This window comes from Corvus hawaiiensis, chromosome 3 (assembly GCF_020740725.1).
Source record: "Corvus hawaiiensis isolate bCorHaw1 chromosome 3, bCorHaw1.pri.cur, whole genome shotgun sequence".
Lineage (NCBI taxonomy): Eukaryota > Metazoa > Chordata > Aves > Passeriformes > Corvidae > Corvus > Corvus hawaiiensis.
The window spans coordinates 47374908-47395286 of record NC_063215.1 but is presented as its reverse complement, the minus strand read 5'-3'; the positions used below and the strand labels follow the sequence as shown (position 1 = coordinate 47395286).

General features: G+C 34.7%; 1 protein-coding gene across 8 annotated transcripts in view; it reads left to right on the top strand.

The window, feature by feature from the left end:
- The window catches only part of AK9 (adenylate kinase 9), a 60164-nt gene that overhangs the window by 5469 nt on the left and 34316 nt on the right, over positions 1–20379 (top strand). For 6 of the 8 annotated variants that reach the window (XM_048299583.1, XM_048299585.1, XM_048299584.1 and 3 more), the window contains exons 4-17: positions 840–892; positions 974–1070; positions 3783–3895; positions 5568–5753; positions 6454–6579; positions 8714–8788; positions 10238–10339; positions 12216–12355; positions 12440–12620; positions 13046–13187; positions 15139–15272; positions 16007–16163; positions 18718–18826; positions 19235–19305. In XM_048299583.1, coding sequence (XP_048155540.1) covers positions 840–892; positions 974–1070; positions 3783–3895; positions 5568–5753; positions 6454–6579; positions 8714–8788; positions 10238–10339; positions 12216–12355; positions 12440–12620; positions 13046–13187; positions 15139–15272; positions 16007–16163; positions 18718–18826; positions 19235–19305 — 1686 coding nt within the window. Of the gene's footprint in view, positions 1–839; positions 893–973; positions 1071–2613; positions 2619–3782; positions 3896–5567; positions 5754–6453; positions 6580–8713; positions 8789–10237; positions 10340–12215; positions 12356–12439; positions 12621–13045; positions 13188–15138; positions 15273–16006; positions 16164–18717; positions 18827–19234; positions 19306–20379 lie in introns of those variants that run through there. The other 2 variants (XM_048299579.1, XM_048299582.1) reach the window with 2 other exon arrangements.

The following is a 20379-nucleotide window of genomic DNA, read 5'->3' as shown; positions in this document are numbered from 1 at the left end:
CTGAATTTCAGTTGCCTGTATTGTTTATTAGTACATTCCCTGTCTCTGTTTTGGCCCATGGCAAATATTGTTCTCCCAAACACCTATCCATAGTATGAAAGGTAAGATGTGCAACAGTCATCATTCCTAGTAGGAACAGTTGGAAAACAGCCACTGTGTTTTGAGAAGAAAGATTATGGCTGTATAGGCATGAGTCACCTGGCTTCAGGACCTTTCCCTGGCCTGGTTTATTAGTAATATAAATGTAGCCTTAAGAATCATTCTTTAAAACTTTTGTTAAATGTCTGATTATTTAATTCATACAGTAGTGTGAACAACTTCCAGGGTCGTTCTAGTATGATGTCACTGTCCATAGAGACATAGGGCAGTCTTTGAATTTGATGGATGTCACTTTTCTAAAAGGAGATGATTTTGTGTGATTTTGTGTGTCTAAACAGTTCTTCTAAATCTTGGTTTTTAATTTAAAAAGTGATTGAGCTCAAATACTCATCTCTGAATTGCAAGATAGTAATGCTGATTTAATTTATATCAGTCGTTCAGATAATCTTGCAGAACTGCTGTTGTGCATTTTTGTGTAGTATATACAGGGTTAAATTATAGGGAGAAACTCCTACCCAGACCTTGCCATAAAGCAGCAGGTTCTGGATGGGCGAACTATAATAACGGCCCTAAATATAATGGCTGTTCATTCAAAAATAGTCTGGTTGCTTGGAGCACACATATATCTTCCTCTGTGTGTATGTGTATGTGTATGTAAGTATGTATCTGCATGTACATGTCTGTTTGGAAAATTTTGTATAAATTAATTTAATTTTCTTATGTTTGATATGCTTCCTTAGCTTCAGAAGTAATTCAAATGAATATTCAACAAGAAACAGAATATGGACTTAAGGTAAAGATCTAATCTTGTAAGTTTTGTCACATTTTTGACAAACACATGCTATATAAGACTATGTTCTGCATTTTATCCTAGTGTCAAGAATTGCTTTGTCAAGGTCAAAGTATTCCTGAGGAATGGGTTACAGAAATGATTCTGCAAAAGATTGAGTCACCAGAAGTTGCTCATTTTGGCAAGTATATTTATAGCCTAAACTTCTTAGAATGTGCTAGCTATAATTTTACATCCATTTTACATCCATTGGTGCTCAAATATAATTCTAGCCTTTTCTTGTGCTCTTCAGGTTGTGGACTATCAATAAACTGAAAGTGTGTTTAGGGATTAACTTGCCAGTATGGGAGATCAGAAAGTGTCATACTGGTCCTATGTTGTGTTAATTTTGAGAAAATGATTTTCCCAAAATTTTAAGTGTGGATATGACTCTTATTTGACAATATTATCTGTCTAGAAGAATTTTAGGATTTAAAACACAGACATTTTATTCTTCAATACTTCTAAAACAACAACATAACAAAAACCCATCAGCAAAAACATTTTAAACATTTTAAATAATGAAAAATAAGGAAAACAGATTATTGAAAATGCAAAGTTATACAGCTTTTTTTTCCTCTTACAGTGTTATTTATTCCCTTTGCATTTTGTGACACAGAGTAAGATGGATGAGAATAGTAATGATAGTGGCTACAATTCTTCTATTTGAGGAAAGATTATGTTAATTGAGGCTGTCAAGACAAGTGCTGCAAATCTTGCTAGTGTCTGAACCTGCTTCCCTGATGAGAAAACAAATATACTGCTAAGAGGAAAGGAAGTAAAAAGGAAATGTAGTTTCTTTTTCTTGTTTTGACTTTTATTTGAAATTTCCATTGTAGGAGAGAGACAGGTGTAGTGCCAAGAAAATGTTAGTTTCTACTGCTCTAAAAATTAGCCTGCTTTTTTTAAGCTTTCAGTTGCAATGGGTTTTATTCCTTCTCTAGTACAAGACTCAACAGTTTTGCAAAATATGCAGCCTTACCTGGTGAAACCAGGCTTTTAAAACAGTATAAAAAAGACAGAGAGGTAGGGAAGAAATTTAAAAAACAAAAAAGGGACACAAGAGGCTGCTGGAAGAGGTAGCAGCAGAAATGCCAGTCTCTTAATCCGTATGTTAGGACTTTGGTAAAGGCATGAAGAGGCTTCTCTGTTACTGGAGTTCCCCTCCTTGAGTCAATCTGAAGATGTGTATATCACAGAGGAGCACAGAGGTCCTGGAGACTGTAAACATGACTGTAAAGTTTGGTTCTTGTAGCCAAGACACCTTCTGCATTACAGATGCCCCAAGGTAGGAAAGAATAGAATAACCAACATCCTCACTATTTTTCCTACCAACTAGAACTGACCTCCAAAACCAATTTTTGTTTAGTATTTTCTAGTTCTAATAACTTTTTGTTTATCAACTACTATCTTAATGAATCCTTGGGAACCTTAAGTAGGTTTTCAGCAGGAACTAATCAGTTAATTCACTGTAAATTATTCATTAAAGGTTTTAGAAACTGTATGAAAGGTTGGGTTTTTTACTTTTAGTGTTTGTAAAATACAAGTTTATAAACAGTGCACACAATAAACGTGTCTCGAAAGCTTCTTGGTAATCCCCTGGTTACTTTTTGATCTAGTTGATGGTTGCCTTAGGTATGATTTTTAGTCTCCCCACATACTGATTTGGGGGCAAACACTCTCTCAGAGAGTGGTTTCCCACATTACACTCCCATTCCCCCCACATCAGCTGTTGTTATCTGGGATGTATTGATAAGCAGAGGCTGTGCACCATCTTCACACCTCAGTACCAGTTAGAATTCTCTAAAAGTATCAACAATTTAGAATCCAGGATTTTACTTTCCTAGAGGAATGACTATATATTATGCTCTCCCTTGCTTATCCTCTTCTTCTTTTGCACCTATGGGTAGTAGCTTCCCAAAGAAGTAGGAGTCTTCACTCCTAACACCTCTTGCAAACACTGCTGCTACGTTTTTGTGCTGCTCAGACTTGCATTTAAATGTTATTACATAAAGTTCTAAGCATGTACTGTTCCTTTAAGGGAATATTCTTATTATTTGGCTAAAACCATCCACCTGATTTTTGTTTAGTCTCTCATTCTGACCTTAGGAATATTGATTCTGTTGCTATTCAGTAGTTCTTACTGCATGCATGCAGCCATCAGTAGTTATAGTACTGTCCTAGGAACTTGAAGCCACAAGTTCATCTGTGGGGCTGAGCACTGTAATACTAGGAAAAAGATGTTATTACCGCTCTGCTTGTCATATCTAGCCAACGTTTGTTTGCCAAACAGGTCTCAGCATTGGGAGTCCTGAGTGAACAAATGCTTACCAAATTATCCATGTGCATATAGAGTGCATAGTGTCTCCTTTTGAAAGGCAGGAGAGTGGTTCAGACTTTCTTCATTGTCCATGGAAGCCAGAACATTTAAAGGATGTATAAAAAGCCTAGACTCCTAGTTTAAATGTTTTAAATCTAAGAGTGGCTATTTTTTGCACTGCCTTTTATTAAGTCTTAGTGGCAAAAATGGTCACTGAAAGCTTGTTACTTTTTAGGCACTACAGTGTCTGAGCTAGGCACTTAAAGCAGGTGGTCTGGGTATGATCTTTCATATCTATATGTTTTTTATTGAGTTAACAAATATTGAGAGGACTCTATAAAGCTGGAAACAACACACCTTTTTGTCTGTATTTCATCTGCAGCAGACATGGGTGCACAGGTTTTTTAGCAGTTTTATGTCATGTACATGGTTTAAAATTGTACCACTACATGTATTGTTTGAAGGAGATGAGTATAACTAGCTCTGTAATTGACAAACCCTCTAAAAATATGTTCAATAAAATGTATTTGGCAGGTTATATTCTCACTGGATTTCCTTCTCTCTCAGAGGAATACATGACTGTTCCACAGCAAATAGAGAAAATAATGAATCTAAAATTAAAACCGGATGTCCTGATTAACATTAAGGTAATGTCATCTTCAGTAACTTCCTAGTATTTCTTGTAATTATTAGTTGACTCATATGCTATGTATGCCAAATATATTATTTTTCTCTGTATACTTGAGTATAGAATTTATTGAGGAATGATAAATTCTTCTCTTTTATATTGGAATAGAATTTCACTGGTTTGTTCCATTATAAGCGTTGCTCAAGTAAAATAATGAACATGTCCTAAAACTTCAGCAGCAGTTACAGTCTTTGCACCTCTACCAATTAGAAGATACAGGTTTTCAAGAAAAGGAAACTTTGAATTACATGATTATTATGGGATTTTGGACACATGTACATCTGCCACTTGTGTAATGCAGGAAGAAACTTCTCACATATGGAAGTTAAAAAGCAAATAGTTTTATTTTTCTGTCACTAATTGTGAAACTGCTTCATTATTAATTCATCTTGTTCACAAATCTCAATTTCTTCATGAGCAGTGATATGTCGTGCCAGATATTTTACAAAGGTGACTCTGGTATAACCAGAGAAAAAAAAAAATCATTGTTAGTGTGGGATTTAGAGGACTTTCTCAATGTAACTTAAAAGAATGGACTTGCTTGCTACGTCCACATTATAAACAAAACAAGGCAAGAGGGACTCTGCAGACATCAGGCCAACTGCTTTGGCCAAACACTGCTAAACTGTCTTGTTAGTCAGAATGGGGTGGCAGTGCCCAAACTGCCCACAGGGAAAGGCCTGAGCCTGTGCCATTCTCCAGATTGTGCCCAGCTATTCACTGGGGAGGGTTCTGGCTGGCCCACACCGAACTGTGCCAGACTCCGTGCAGACAAAATAACTGTATCTATGGTCACGAACACGCTTTCAGGCCCTTCCTCTAGCAGTGTTTTATTTATAATCAACTAGATCATTTTTGTCTTCTCCTTTGAATGTGCAGAGTGAGCTGCTGAGACAGCTCTGAATAGTCAGCGTCTGGTGGTGTGCTACATTCTCATTGGGATTTTGATTCTAGTTGGCATCTCTGTGTGTTTTGTCAGATGCTAAGCCTCAGGGTATGGACCTACTCTATCACTTTTCAGATTTAACTCAGTGTTTGTTTTAATCCCATACTTTTAAGACTGAATTTGCTTAAACATGCATAATGAAAATTGGTGAATGCCTACTTCAAACCTTTTTTCTGTGGTCTCGGAGAGATCCTAAAACATCAAAGAAACATATTTTTGTGCTGCTTTTCAGGCAAATTTGATTTTTTCAGAAAGTCAATCTTTGTTTTAATACTAGGTAGTGAGCAATCCCTGTTCTTGAGAGTATTCATGAGTAACACTACAAATAGAAGAGTGATACTAACTACACTAGAAAGAAAAATGAAATTCTTCATTTCATGTAGTAACATGATCTCCTCCAGGAAAAGGACTGAGACTAAATGTACATTAAAAATCCTTGCCCCAAAGTCAAAGAAATAAGTTTGCCTTTGGTTTCAATGGATTGAAGCTGTTTTCACAGATATGTCAGAGTTGTAACTATTTTCATTAGCTCAAAAAGAAAGGAAGAAGGAAGATTGTAGATAACTGTGGCAATAATGAAATACTGTTATTAGCAGACCAATTTAGAGAAATTTTGTCTCTCCAAGAAAAAGATGTTATAGCAGGACAATAAGCACATGATTTCCTTTTAATTTTTCCTTGCTAGTGTCCAGATTATGATTTATGCCAAAGAATATCAGGACTAAGGCAAAATCCTGATTCAGGGGAGATATATCAGAGGAGCCAGTGGGATCCTAAAGTTACTGACAAGCATAAGAAAGAGAAAGATCAGGATGAAGAAGAGGATGAAGAAGAAGATGAGGAGCAGGAAGAAGAAGAAGGAGAAGAAGAGGTAAACATTGCTAATTTCTAAACAGTGCAAAATACTACAATGTACTTTAGACAAAGCAGAAGAAATCCTGATCTTCCAAAATATCACCATACTATGTTACGAATTTATTTTGCTCAAATTTAATCTTAATTCCATTTCTTTCCTACTTTAAGAGATGTGGGATAACACATAAGCAGTAGGTTTAAATGACAGCAAATGTTAATCATTGCATAGCGTAACCTGGACTCAGTCTTTGACTCAAAAGTCACTGATCTGTTTCTTGCCATAAGTTAAAAGTGTGTATCAGGAGGAGAAGGGTGGCTCTACACTGCCTGTTTCTTGATCTAGATAAATAAAAGAGTTCTTAATTTTTGTTTATTGTAGCAACTTCTTACTAGTATTTTCAGGACACTAGCTTATTTTCTGGTTTTGGTGTTACAGTACTACAAATGGATTTTCTTTTTTTTTTTTTCTTCATGAAGGTATTACTTTTGAATTCAGGTCAAATTTTTATAATAGAGGCCAGAGACTTATCAATGTAAGTTCTAGGCACATTGCTCTCAGTTCATAGAAACTACACTTCATCAGGATAGGATCATGGTCAGCAATCACTGGACTAATACTCATTGCAATACTCTCCAAAGCTACTTTATTTAAATTTGAATGAAGACAAAAATTACTTTAATACTTTATTTCTGTATCTTGAAATTTTGTTTTGCAGACTGCAGAAGATCCACGAAAGAAATTAGCATCCTTTAATCAATTAGTGCAGAGGCCTGAAGATTTTCTTGAGAATGCAGAGAAAAGAATTGGAATATACAAGGATATAATGCATCAACCTTTAGAAGTAAGAAAAAGCAAAGTAGTATGATTATGCATAACAAACGATTCTTAAAATATCTTACACTGTTTTTATTGGGGTTTTTTGTTTGAGATTTGTTGTACTGAGGTGTGGTCATGCTTCAACATATCCCCAGATTCTGAAATTTATTCTGAAATCAGTGATACAAAGTTGTCATCTGTAGGTGTTTACACTCTGGAGTCAAGATAAAGTAATCCACTTTGACTTTTAAAAGTGAAACCATACTTGCCACCACAGATGCTTTCTAAATCTAGTAAGTGAAATATTTGAAGACTCCAGTGTTTCATCACCATTACCAGAGTCCACTCCAGAATGCAATCCCATAAGTAATCTGCATCCATTGTCTTCCATTCCAATAGATTCCCTTCCTTACCTGCTTCATTGCCTGCAGATTTATATACACAGTAATTAGCCCATTAGTTTGTTTTACCACTTTAGTTTCTGCTGCAATTACGTTTTCTTTCCCTGTTGTGTTCAGGAAGGTGGATTTACTGTATGCCTCTTCTCTCTTCCCCTCTTTCCCACCCCCACCCGCCCCCCCCCCCAAAAAAAAAAAAGCCAGACGTCCAAAGGAATAGTCTGTTCTTTTTATTTTTTTTTTTGGGGGGGGGGTGGGGGGTGGGTGTTGTTGTTGTTTTGGTGGTTTTGTTTTTAATCTCTTGGTTCAAGCAACTGCAAAATCCTCATTTTTGATGCCTGCTTGACAGTTACAGTTTATACCTTTCAATTTCTCTATGGATTAGTTAAACCTATAGATAAAATTGTGTAGAAGTGCTATAATGTTCTTTGCTAGAGTAACAAACTTGTTACTGGTGTGAAGGGGAAAGACAGGTGGTACCTTTGATCATTGCACAATATCACACGGATTTCTTACAAGTGAACTAATGGAAAGTTGTTTAGATTAAATTACTTTACCATTTTAAGGTAAATGGTCTTTACCTTAAAAGAACACAGGGTTTTATCATTGCCCCAGGCAGAATTTGAGATGATGAAATTGAAATTGAAACAAAAATATTGTAAGATGTGCAGTTTGCACTGATAGGGAGAGAGGTGGAATGAACTTTGGAGAATGCACTTTGAGTTCTTGATAAATTGTTGGGATTAAGTGGACTAGAAATAAATATGAAATACTACAGTGAGGAAGGAAACCTAATGAACAACAACATGTGAAAAAATTGGCTAGACTTCAGTACTTCAGACAGTCTGCAATCTGTGGGGATTTAGTCAAAACTGAGTCAATAAATGAGATGCTATTGTTTGAACTCAAATATTATGGATGTACTAATAAGACTGTAAGACCATTGTATATAGGAGAAAGTACAAACTATTATCCTCTCTTTAGAAGAGTATTAGAAAGAAATAGTTATTATCTCTTTCTACCACAGATAGGGCAGATGATTTAATTTACAGTATAGAAGACAGACTAGATGAAGTAAGCCAGGAAATGAACTCTGACCATAAATGTAGCGAAGAACTGGAATTGATTACCTTCAAAGTTGTAAAGTCACCTTCAATAGGCATTTTTAGGCCTGAGGTGAGACCAGCATTTGTCAGGAATGGAATGAGTGTTCTCAGTCCTCAGAGAGAGGCATTAACAACTGACGTGGGATGTTTATTTTAGTCTAAGACCTTATGTTCTAGCATGAAAATTTAAAATAAGAAAAATAAAATACATGGTCCAAATTTTAAAGGAATTGGGATTCAGGACCAAAATTAAAACATTGGTTTCATGATTGGCATTTCCAAGAAATGTATTAATTGACATTGTCATCATTTTCCAGCAAAGAATTAAGGTGGAATTAGACAATTAAAAGTTGAATTCATACACAAAATGTTACTGTATCTTGATATCTTTTAGCTCTCTTGCATTTGAACTAAGACATCTAAGTTATCTTCTGAACCCACTGTAACCCCAACTTTGGAATTATCACTATATTTATCTGTCATCAGATCAAAGTTCCTCTCCAGAAGATTTTATAAGCCATTAATGCAATGAATTTTGATTTTGCTGAAGCCCCCAGGAGTCCAGCCTTTGATATGTGTAGGAACAGAATGAGTTTCAGTGTCATTATCTGGTTAACCATACTCAGTTGATACTTATGTCTTTGTTCTTAAACAGGAATTCTTGACTGACCAGGATTGTCGATATCTTATTGAAGTGGATGGAAGTCAGCAACCAGATCATGTCTTTGAGGTAAATAAACTATGCGCCAGCTAAGTTAACCTCCACTAGAAAATAATTTCTCAATTCTGTGGATTGTTTTCCTGTTGGCAAAATTTTAAGTCGTGTTTAAAACGCATTCATTTACTATTAGAAAACATGGCTTTTGAAATACTTGCTTTCCTTCTTCTATTAGTTGTAGGATTCACTGGTCTGTCCCCAGGTTTACATATATGTTGCATGAGAATATTTTCAGGCAGGCTACAAACTTTTGTATTATCTCCATCAGGTTTCAGTGCTTTTTCTGATCTGTATTAATGTAAAATATAATGAGAAATTAGAACATTTTCAGTATGATATATTTACAATACTGTTTTATTTGATGCTTGTATCTAAAACTAGATATATATTATATAATGGATTATAATTTTTATTAATTTTGCTATTTTTTGCAAGGTAATGGAAGACTCCTGATTCTTGTAAGAATTCTGCTGAGTGCTTGTGTCTAGATTTTTAGCTTGTGACAGAGCAACTTGTTCTCTCTGTTAAAAAACCTACAATGGTAAATTTTACAATGGTAAATTTTGAAGATAAATAATCTTATCCTCTGCCTCACAACTAAAAGTTCCTTCAAATCAGAACCTAGAGTATGGGGTTGAGAATGAAGTAGGAGATTGTCTTTGACAAGGTAGGAAGTGAGCTTCTCCTGCATTTTCTCCTCTGTTTGAAACAAATTGTATTGTAATTCTGTAAGTTAATTATTTCATTTTATACTTAACTTTACTACTAAGAGTGGTCCTATGGGAAAAAATCCAGTAATTTTGCAGTGTTAGAACATATGATTTCCTCATTTATGATCTGTTTGTGAACATTACAACACAAAATTTATAGTAAATGCAATCAAGTTATGTTATGATTCCAACTATTTTACCTACAAGTTAGGCAAAGACCTATTATAAAACTAGACCAAACGTGACACAGTTTGCTTTTTCATTTCAAGAATACTTGCATTCAATCAAAATTACATTCAGGAAATACTTCAAATAAATTTAATATCATCTGATTCTTATTGGTAGACATTTGGCTTAAATACCGTTTAAAATAAACTACTCAAAGTTGTATTGCTTCTGAATGTGTGTAATCTGATTTCCCAAAGAGATTTGCCTCTTTCAGATTGGAGCTCATCAGAGTATTTGCACTGCCTTGGGGGAAACCTTCACAGTCTAGTCCTTTAGTAGGCTTGGGATTCACAGCATAATGAGATAGAAAGGCTGTGATTTGGCATTTTGCGCTTCCTGTATCTACCAAATAGCTTGTTAAAGCCCAACTCAATAACTAGCATGGGCCTGAGGTAGAAACTGGGCCTTAGTGTTTATGTAGCCATTATATAAACAATAAGTTACAGTTTTAAATACACTTCAGGGGACCTTCAGATGACAAAAGCAGTGATTGGTACTGAATCAAGACTTATTTTCTCTTCAGGCAGTGGTAGGCCGGCTTCAGTCTATGGACGTTCAAAATGCAGCTCCTATAACCAGACTTAAAAGTGAACAGGAAGAAGAAACGCTGGAGGGAAAGCAAAATGTAAGTGTGCTTTTCTAAAGTGTGATTGACTGTAATAACTAGAATTATTTTTCTTTTCTGCTGTAAGCTTATACTAGAGCATCTTTGTTTCACAACAACTAGGTTTTTTTACCATGCAATAAGGGCATTTTTTAAGCATTGACCTTTCAGAAATGAGAATTTAAGGTAATTCTGGGGCTGAAATCCACTTAAAAAGTATGAAAATAAAAAAAATTTGTCATTTCCCAAAAAAAGGGTAATGATTATAATAAAGCTTTGAAAAAAATGTTTGTTTTAGCAATAGAGGAAAACTTAATTCCTTCCAAGGAAATAAAGAAACTTTAGCCAAAGGATAACAATCTCAGCAACTGACTCTTAGCTCAGTCTACTCTTTTCCTGAATAAGAAACAAGATGCTAATCCAAATCTAGCAGCATTCTCCATAACTGAGCTCACATTCATTCTATTTTCCTGTAATTAATTAGAAACATGACAAATGAGTGCTGAATTTTGTTGAATCATAGCAACTATAATTTGTGTCCCTTCCAAATAAAACTGAAAACCAGAAGTCTTTGCATGAATGTTGTTGCCTATATTTAGTTGCAATCATCTTTCCTATTTCTTAAACAAAACTTTGAATATATGAACAGAACTGTAATGAGGAGACCCCACATTTTCAGAGAAATACCCCTCCCTTCACTTTTCTGTATTCTCAGTTCTTAACAAATTCACAAGTGAAAGACTTTCTGTGTCAGAGGTCATCAGTATTTATTAGTTAGTTAGTTAGTGTGTCTGTTCTGGTTTGTGTGTAAGGTTTTAGTAACCACAGTATTCAGGGCAAAGAGTTCTGCATCTTAACTGAACTTTAGGTACAGAATTGCTTCCCTTTGTGTTGAACTTGCAGTGTCCTCCAGTTTATATGCAGAAGTCACTGAATCGTTTGGTTCTCTACATCTACCCTCTAATAACTCATGATTTCAGACTTCTGTCCTGCTCTTATGTAGCTATACGGAAGAATTCCAGTCTGTATAATTTTATTCCTTCTTACATGACAATCTTTTTGTGGAATTCATCAGTTATATTACCTTTTTTCTGAAACTTATCCAGTTTCACTGTGTACTTTCTGAGATTAGAGCAGCAGGAGGCACATTGCAGTAAAGATGAGGGCAATATTTAAACAATTAAAACATAAACCTTTATCATCTATTCTCTCCTTGCTCAACATTCCTAACATTCAGGTTGGTTTTCTGACTGCTCTTGGGCATTGACAACATGTTTTCACAGAGGGATCTATTTTTGAGTAGTGACAGTCAGTGAAAATCCATAATTTTCTGTGTAGAACTGCTATTTTAATGCCTGGCTTTGTAGGTTCTGAAAGTTCTTCTGCAGTTCTTCACAGCCAGCACTTGTCTGTACTCTTCCGAATTTAGAGTCACCATGACTTTAGGATTCACTCACTGTAAAAAGGCTATTAAACTTATTCCTATCATATGATATTTCTGCATGCCTAAAATAGATATTTTAACATTGCTATTCCCTGACACAGATCATGGTCCTTTTTTCGTACCCTTTAGAATAAATCTTAGCCATTTTCTGTTGTCTTCAATAAGTGGCTCTTTATAATTTTAAACTTCTAAAAATGGTAAGTAAAGCCTACAGGAGCTATTTAAAATACTATTTCTTTTAAATAAATCTGAAAAATGAAGTAATTTCTCTTTAAAATTGTCCTACAATTCTGAAATATATAATTAAAAAAAAATAGTTCTAAAAAGCATTGTGTGGTTTTCTTTTTAAGTTTGCTTATTTTCCATCAAAAGGTTTCAAAAAAGTCTAATAAAAAGGCATATGTAACTTCAGACAAAAATTACATTTGCTGTTATTGCTGTTTTAATAAACAGGATGAACTTTTCCGAGCTCTGTCATCTTACAAGCTGATAGCACCCAGATACCGATGGCGTAGGAGCCGGTGGGGACAAGTGTGTCCCGTGGCTCTAAAGGAAGGGGACATTGTAATGGGAAACACAGAGTTTGCTGTCAGGTTAGTGGAATTTGACACTCTTAATTTTCATATCTGTTTTATGAGATAACTGTCTATATCTGTTAGCTTTTCTTCTGTTTTAAGTTTTCTAGGTAAAATGTATGTACTGTCATCCCAAGAGGCATTGAAAAAATTTATGTTGAATCCACGGCCTTACCTCTTACCTCCAATGCCAGTTTCTCCTTGTAAAGTATTTGTATTTGGTCCTCCATTCTCTGGAAGAACGACTATTTGTAATGTAATTGCACACAATTATAAAGGAAAGGTAGGTTCATAAATATCTTAGGTAGCAAAGTATCAGCTGGGGCTTGGGAATCAGTTAAGCATATTCTTGTCGTGTTATTCACATTACAAATATAGGGACTACAGAGGAAACATAGGATTTTAGTGAAATTCATTTTTATAAAAGTAGCTACAGATCAAAAATACTTTTATATACCCGCTTACATTGCAGTTATTTGTCTTAGCATTAGAATATTATGAATAACTTTTGTATCTAAGATAATTAAATAGAAATGCAAATTTAAAATAATTTCTTTTTCAAAAAAAACCCAGCCCTGCACTTGAATTAGATGTATTTTTTTCTGAAATTTGCAGAGCTTTTCCAAAATAATTTCATTTTATAGAAATTGGATCAGATGCTGTATTTGTCATCTGTGATATTTGCATTTTTTCAAATAATTTCACTAGGTTCTTGATATGGACAAACTCATGAAACAATATAAAGAATCAAGAGAAAAAAACATTGAGGAATTGCGAAAGGATGCAGTAGAAAAGGCTATAGCAGCAGTGAAAAATAGATTGGAATCAGAAGAACAATCAGAAGAATCAGGTGAATAAACTGTTCCACGGTCTTTGAAGCTGTCTTATTTGCATTATGTTATTTAACTGAAGCAGTTGCTGTCACTTTGACTTAGAAAAAGTTGCAGAAGTTGTTATGATTGCTGTGCATTAAATATGAACTAAAATAACATGGCAGTGAAAGGAATAGCTTAGTAAAATTCAGTATTTTTTACATATATATATATATATATATATATATATAAATCCTTTGAATTTGAGGGCCATGTAACAAAGAGTTTTCTGAACTCTGAGCTGAAAGAAGAAATTGGTTCTGACTGATACTGGTTAAAAACATTCCATTTTAATGACTTTCTGACAAGTTAAATCTCTGCAAAAATGAAATACTCCTCAAGAAAGCAGCTTGTCAGCTGGACTGATATGAATCCACAATCAAGAAATTTTTCACTTTGGAGCAGCCTTCCAAGTATGCTGTCACAGATGGCACATTTGTAAGTCGCTCCAGCTCTGGTCACATTTTGACTTCTTAAGCTGCCTAGGTTTTTGCAGCTTGAAGAATTCAATAAATATTTTGAAAAAGTGAAAATAATATGTTGTTTTAGTATCTTTTAAACAAAGTCTGATTTTTTACCAAGGAATTTTAATGGAGGCTTTTCAAAATAATTTCTTTTGAAATGAAAACACTCCATTGAATTAGATTTGCCTTTTTATGGTTAGCTCTAGTTATGGTTCCAATGGACAATCAGACCATTTTGCCTTATTCACCTAAGAAAGGAATCATGTTTGACTTTCTCATGGGTAGATACATCTAACAAGATGTCGGTGTATTCTTCTAGTGCTGCAAAACAGGTGCTGACAGTGATGAAAAATCATTGGCATTGCAGTAAGAATAATAGTGAGCTATGAGAATAATAGTGAGCTATGAGACCAAAATTGAAACAGTTAAACAGTGCTACCTTCCAGATTCCTGGCTATGTAAATACTTTTGAGGACAGGGGTATGAAATCCTATTAGGATTAATGAGAAATTAATCCTAATTAAAAACTTTGGAGAGCTCAAGCAATTTTATTGCAAAACTGAACAGCAAACAGAGGATGTATTTTCCCTTACATATCTTTTTATAGCATAAGATTGTTTCAGAATTTTTTAATAGATAAGGAGATGTTTGGGTTTGGGCTGCATTGAGGTTTTTTGCAGAATGGAAATTATTAAGATGCTGCCCCTTTTCCAGGGACCTTGTAACTTGGCAAAAGTAACCTGATAAATGTGTACATTTGTGCATGCTAAAAGTATCAATACAATCATTGAAAAATCTTCACATAATTACAAAAAGTAAATGTGGCATTTTTTCTAAATTATACTCATATAGATACTGCAGTTGGCTAAAACAGTTCTTCACCAAATTTTATCAAATTAGCATGTTAACTGTGAGTGTTTCTTAAAAAACTTTTAAATAATTACAGTTATTTTGCCAGCAGTTAATAACAAAATGTGGATCCATTATGAATGTTTTGAGCCTCATAGGGAATGCAGGCATCTTGATTGTTAAAAATACACTGCCTTGATCTAAGATGTGTATTGATTTAAAAATTAGTCTGGTCAACCTTTTGATTTAGGAATCAAAGAGAAATCAAATCAAATCAAATCAAAGGAAATTCTTGCATGTTGCAAGTGCCTGATTGTTCTAGTACATAAATGTCATTCTGTTCATACTGAAACAATATTTAACTTAGAGGTAGAAAATACTATACAGTTAAAAAGGTTGAGTTTTTTATACTGAGAGAGCAAACCAAGATCTTAGAATTTACGGTTATGAAACACTCTCTAGATCTGCATTCAGAACTGGTGTTTTTTTCTTTCTCAGTGCAATTGTGTAGTATTGCTTAAAATGACTGCTGTGCTGGAGTTATGCTTTAATGCTTTATTTGTTTCCCAATTTCTAATTTCTTTGTGAAGTGCTTTTAAAAACTCTATATTGTTAGGAATACCAGAGATAACTGCTGACCACCCAGAAGTTCAAGCTATGGTAGAAGAAGCCATGAAAAGTGCATCAGTCTCTGAAGTTACAATGTCATCTCAAATACATGCTGAAGTACTGGAGGGAGCTATTGCAGAGGTGAGACTGCAAGTACTAGGAAGGAAAGTACTTTTTTCCTAAGAGCAACTTGTAACAGTTTATACATTATCCATATATGTTCTTAATTTTTCCATTTGAGAGATCAGTTTAGTTTTAAGTAACATAGCCTGAACGCTTACATAGGATTGAGGCGAAACTGAGGAAGATCATGAAAGGCAAATCTATTGAGGACTACTTTATAGTCCTCTATATATAATAAATCTATATATGTGTGTGTGTGTTTGTGTGTATATATATATTCACACACATATACAGAAATTATTTCTGTCTTGCAAATTACCTGAGCTACAAATTGTTAAAGGCTGGGAGAATTATCTGAAGGATCATTGTATGCTTACTCTAGTCTTATATTCTTAGTCACTATTAAAGAGGTGAACACCAGATGTAAGAGTTTGAAAATAATTGTTTTAAGGTTTATCCAAGAATCTTGAATTGTTTTAAATTTGTTCAATGGGATGTAGCTATTGAAACTGGAGTGTAAATTCTTTATTGGCAAGCTTAAAAATCACTATCATATTAGTCTCTTTTTGTTTAAAATGTTTTTAATTTCATTCACACATATAAAGTTATAAATACCATACTTTTTATTGACCTGAAATGACAATAAGGAACAATCATAACATCTAGAAAGTAATTTTGTATTGTGCAGTCTTTTTTGTACAGCTGATAGACTTCAGTCTTTTTATATTCCTGAATGTGACATTTTATAATAGCTTATGAAGACGAACAAAGACAGGTTTCCTGGTGCTTCAGAAAAAGGAGGGTGGGTAGTGGAAAACTACCCTCTGTCAGCAGATCACTGGTCAGCTTTATCAGAGAAAGGACTTCTACCTGACACTGTTGTCTGTCTGAAGGATACACAAAAAGATGGTTAGTAAATGCACACTAATGCAACTTAATATTTTCTTCTTTTTTTCTGTGTTGATATCTGTATATAAAACAATACTTATGAGAAGAACTAGTAGTTATGTCCCATTTATAAAGCTTCAAGGGTCTAGAGAAGGAATAATCCAGTCAATCAACAAGAGTACCACAACTTCTTACAATTTGGAGTAAGGGAATTACACAGAACTGAAAACAGGAATCCTTTGCTATAACAGTAAAGGAAATTCCTCCTCTATTTTTAATCAGTTTTCAATTTTCTGCTATACCAGTGGACTCTAGCTTCAGATTTTTGCATTCTTTGGCTGGCTGGCCACCACCTTGCAATGTGGCTGTCGGTCAAATTTCTCTGCCTTGGTTTTTCCATTTGCAAAATCAGGTTAGAGGTATGAAATTTCTCAGCTTGAGAGAAAAGGCAGGGGGAGAAATACTTGTATGCAGGTGTATCCTGTTCTGCATTCTGGGATCAAAAAAAATAGTAACTTCCTACCCAGATTGATACAATAGCATAGTATCCATGAATTCATAGTAAGGGATTTTTACTTTATTCTTTCAAGCCGGAAGGAAGGTTGGCACCAGGCATGAATAACTGAACAGATGCATATATTGTTAAGTTTGTCTGTCAAATCATATCTTCATGAATTATGTCTGTTTGATTCATTCCACACCACAAGTTTAATTGACCTTTGGCAATTTTTGATCATTACGTGTTCAACCCAGTCCATTATCAAAAGGTCTTTCAGTGGCAGAAACTTCCATTCAAGAAAGGCAGGATGAGTCTGTTCTGAAAGAAAGCTCAGTAGATGCCCAGCATTGGAATCAGTCCAGAGAACTTTTCAAACCCTTGTCCCTGAATATAAAAATCAGCCTTAGAAAATCAAGGTTGCACAGTTTACTCAGAACAGATTTCTTATTAAAAAAACCCCAAACTTTTCAGAGGTATGTCAGCTTATCAGCAAATCATCCTCACAACTCAGATATAGTACCTAAACTACTTAGTCACATAGCTTTGTGAAATTTTGTAATTAAAAGAGTTTCACTGTGGCCAGAGCTCATACACAGACTAAATACTGGCTGAACATTTCTATGAGAAAGTTCTAGATCCAGTGTTTGTCAGAAAATCATATTTGCAGAACCTGTCGTTCAAAGCTTCATCTCAGACGCTTTCGGAAAAAACCTAGGGGCAAATTGCATTTCCATGCCTCATCTTTGTTTCCCAGACATTCCAAGCTTATTGAAATGTTCATGAATCTAGTTTCTGGGACACAGTGCAGTGTCCTTTCATACAACCACAAAAAGCATCCTCTTCATATGGCATATGGTAATGAAATGTCAATACTGTGTACTAAATAACAAACATCAGGAGTCTACCTCTAGCCTGTACTGCAGGGAGAGTACTGAAGTGGGAGAGGTGCTTTCAGATTTATATTAAATTTCTCTTCACTTCTCAGAATTTAACAAATTAGTGAATTAATTGGATAGAAGAAAAGGTTGTCTTATCATCCCTGAAAGGTTTTAATCTAGATCAGACATTTTGGAAACAGATAATTCTTCATGACAACCATGTTGAAAACTGATCAGTAACTGCTCCTTTTTTTTTTTTTTTTTTATTTTGTGAAGGGGAGAATTTAGGAATTTGTAGCAGAGGCTTTCAAATTAAGGCCTCTCTAGAGCCTTCTAATTATGTGCTTCCTTCCTGCAATATACACCACTCTGCCATTTCCACTAGTTCTCAAAACCTAGCTCTCAATTGCTTGCTCTAATCTGAAGAATTTATTTTATACTCTTGGTAGTATAAAAATTTGGCTAAAAAAAATGTAGCTTTTTTGCTTATGGATACATTTCCTTGAATTTAGCTATTTTGTTTCACTTTATTCTTTTTATTTGCACAATTGTGTTGACCCTTTACTTCATTCCCACTCATTTCCGTCATGTATATAATGTATATGTAGTCATGGAGTTTACATTTTCACAGCATTTGAGTCACTATTTTGTAAGCTGTTCCCTGACCTAGTCTAAACTCTCATAAGTCCACTGATGAAAATGGGTTTAAGCCACACAGCCATATATAAATCTATTTGTCAAAGTAAATAAGTCAGTAGAGTTCCTATTAGGAACAGCACATTCTTCATTTCTGTCAACCAGCTGTAGTAGTAGAGGTATGCACATTATTTATATTTTTATTTGAATGTTTTTAATTTGTTTCTTCATAGCTTTCTTTGTACACTTGCAAATAAAATAAATGTCAGAGTAACACATGACATATGAAAGTATAAGATAAATCCCTTCAGTTCTGTCTCCCTTTATAGCCTTCATAACCATCCAATATCCCAGATTCAGTTTATTTTATTCTTTAAATTGAAAAAAAAAAGCTCTAAACCTGTAGAAATCAACAGTATAATAACATTTCAGTGGTGTTATATATGCTTTTTGTTGACTTCAAAAAAGTTGTCAATAATTTATTAAATGGTATTCCTAACCCAATAACTTTAGTTTTATACAGATGCATTAAAGTCATTACTGTCATGTAATTGTACTGCAGGAGCCTGTATACTACGCAGAGCATACCTAGCAAGCAGGAATGAAAATAATTCCGAGATTTTGGAAAGACCAACAGATGAAGCATTAGAAAAGAAAGAAGACGATGCAAGGTAAAATACTCCAATTATCTGAACGTGTAAAATGAGCACAAGAAAATTCTAGCCTCACTTTGTGTTAAAGGTATCAGTGGATTTATCACACAAATTAACTAAAGCAGTACTCTAAGACTAGTTGTGATATCTAGGTAATAGTCCAGTATCTGTTATCTTTGAGGAATATTACATTTATATCAGTACATATGGTGGCAGAAAAATCGCTTTCTAAATGCTTTTTCATTAGCTTTTTGTTAGTCCAACCTTCTAATGCAATGAGAAAATAACATTTTAGATAATAAAACATATATTATTTTTATTTTTTACAACCCAAATTATATTTCCACATCATTACATTTAATAAATCTGCAACTTTCTTTGGTAATATCTATAAAGGTCTTAAGATAAATGAACTTTTATTTACAGAGGAGAAATGGAAGAAACACTGACATCAGAGGAAGATCAGTCTCCAGCTTCTGCTGAGGAGAATGGTGAAAGTGTGTATCATTTAACTTCTATTTTATCTAATTATGGATTTCAATCATTTAGTGATTTGGTATTTATGCAGATTTTCCAGTTTTGATTTCCTTTTTACATTCACCATCTAGAAAAATGACTTTTTGTTACTATCTTCACTGATTCAGGCACTCATTTCTGTGTGTCGTTCCTCATGTATGTGACAGAATAGCGATAGTTTTCATTAAATCAGCCAGCACTGTTGCAGTTTTCAATAAATCCAAAGGATGGGACTCTGTCTCCTCTAGTAACTTTTCTGAGTGGTTTGTTAACTATCTTGAAACTACTAATCAAAAAATCTGTACCTCTTTAAAAGTTACAAAACATTGCTGGAACTTAGTCAACAGTTAATGAGAAAATCACAAAACTGTCTGATTTTCTGGTCTTCCTCCAGTAAGCTCAGCCTGAAGTAATTAAAAGGATGGAAATCAGTTCAGGAATGGCTCTCTTAACATGCATTAAGGGTTGCTCAATCTGATAGCAACACACATGAATTGCTGAATCCACAAGCCCAGTAGAGGTGAGGCTGCTGCAGCTCCATGTCCCCAGGACCATGCAATGAGTCTGAGCATATATTCCCATTTCCCCTTTCGTCCTCTTCGTACTCTGTTATCCATGCTAGTTCCCCTCCAATCCACTTTGATCCTTCCTTCTCCTTGCCTTTGGTCCTTCTCAGAAAAGCTTCCTCATCTTATAAATCTCCCACAATCCCAAACTGCTTTTCCCTAGGCGTCCCCTAATGAATCTCATGCCCTCTAGGCAGTAATACCCCTCAGCCAGAGAGAGCTTCTCGGGGTGACCCATATCAATAGATTTAACACCCAGACTGCTTTCATCATCATCTTCTAATGGCCCTGAGGGGTGTCAAGTCAAGGTTATATTTGGTCTGATTAAGTTTTGGGAGATTCACCCATCTGTCATTGTTGCTCCTCTCTTTTGTGCTTATGGAGATTGGTCTTTAACAACAGAAACTAACACCATAAAAAGAAAAATGGAATTCTGTGTATTACATGAGGTCTCCCTTCTGATAACAATATTAATAAAACATTTTGGGT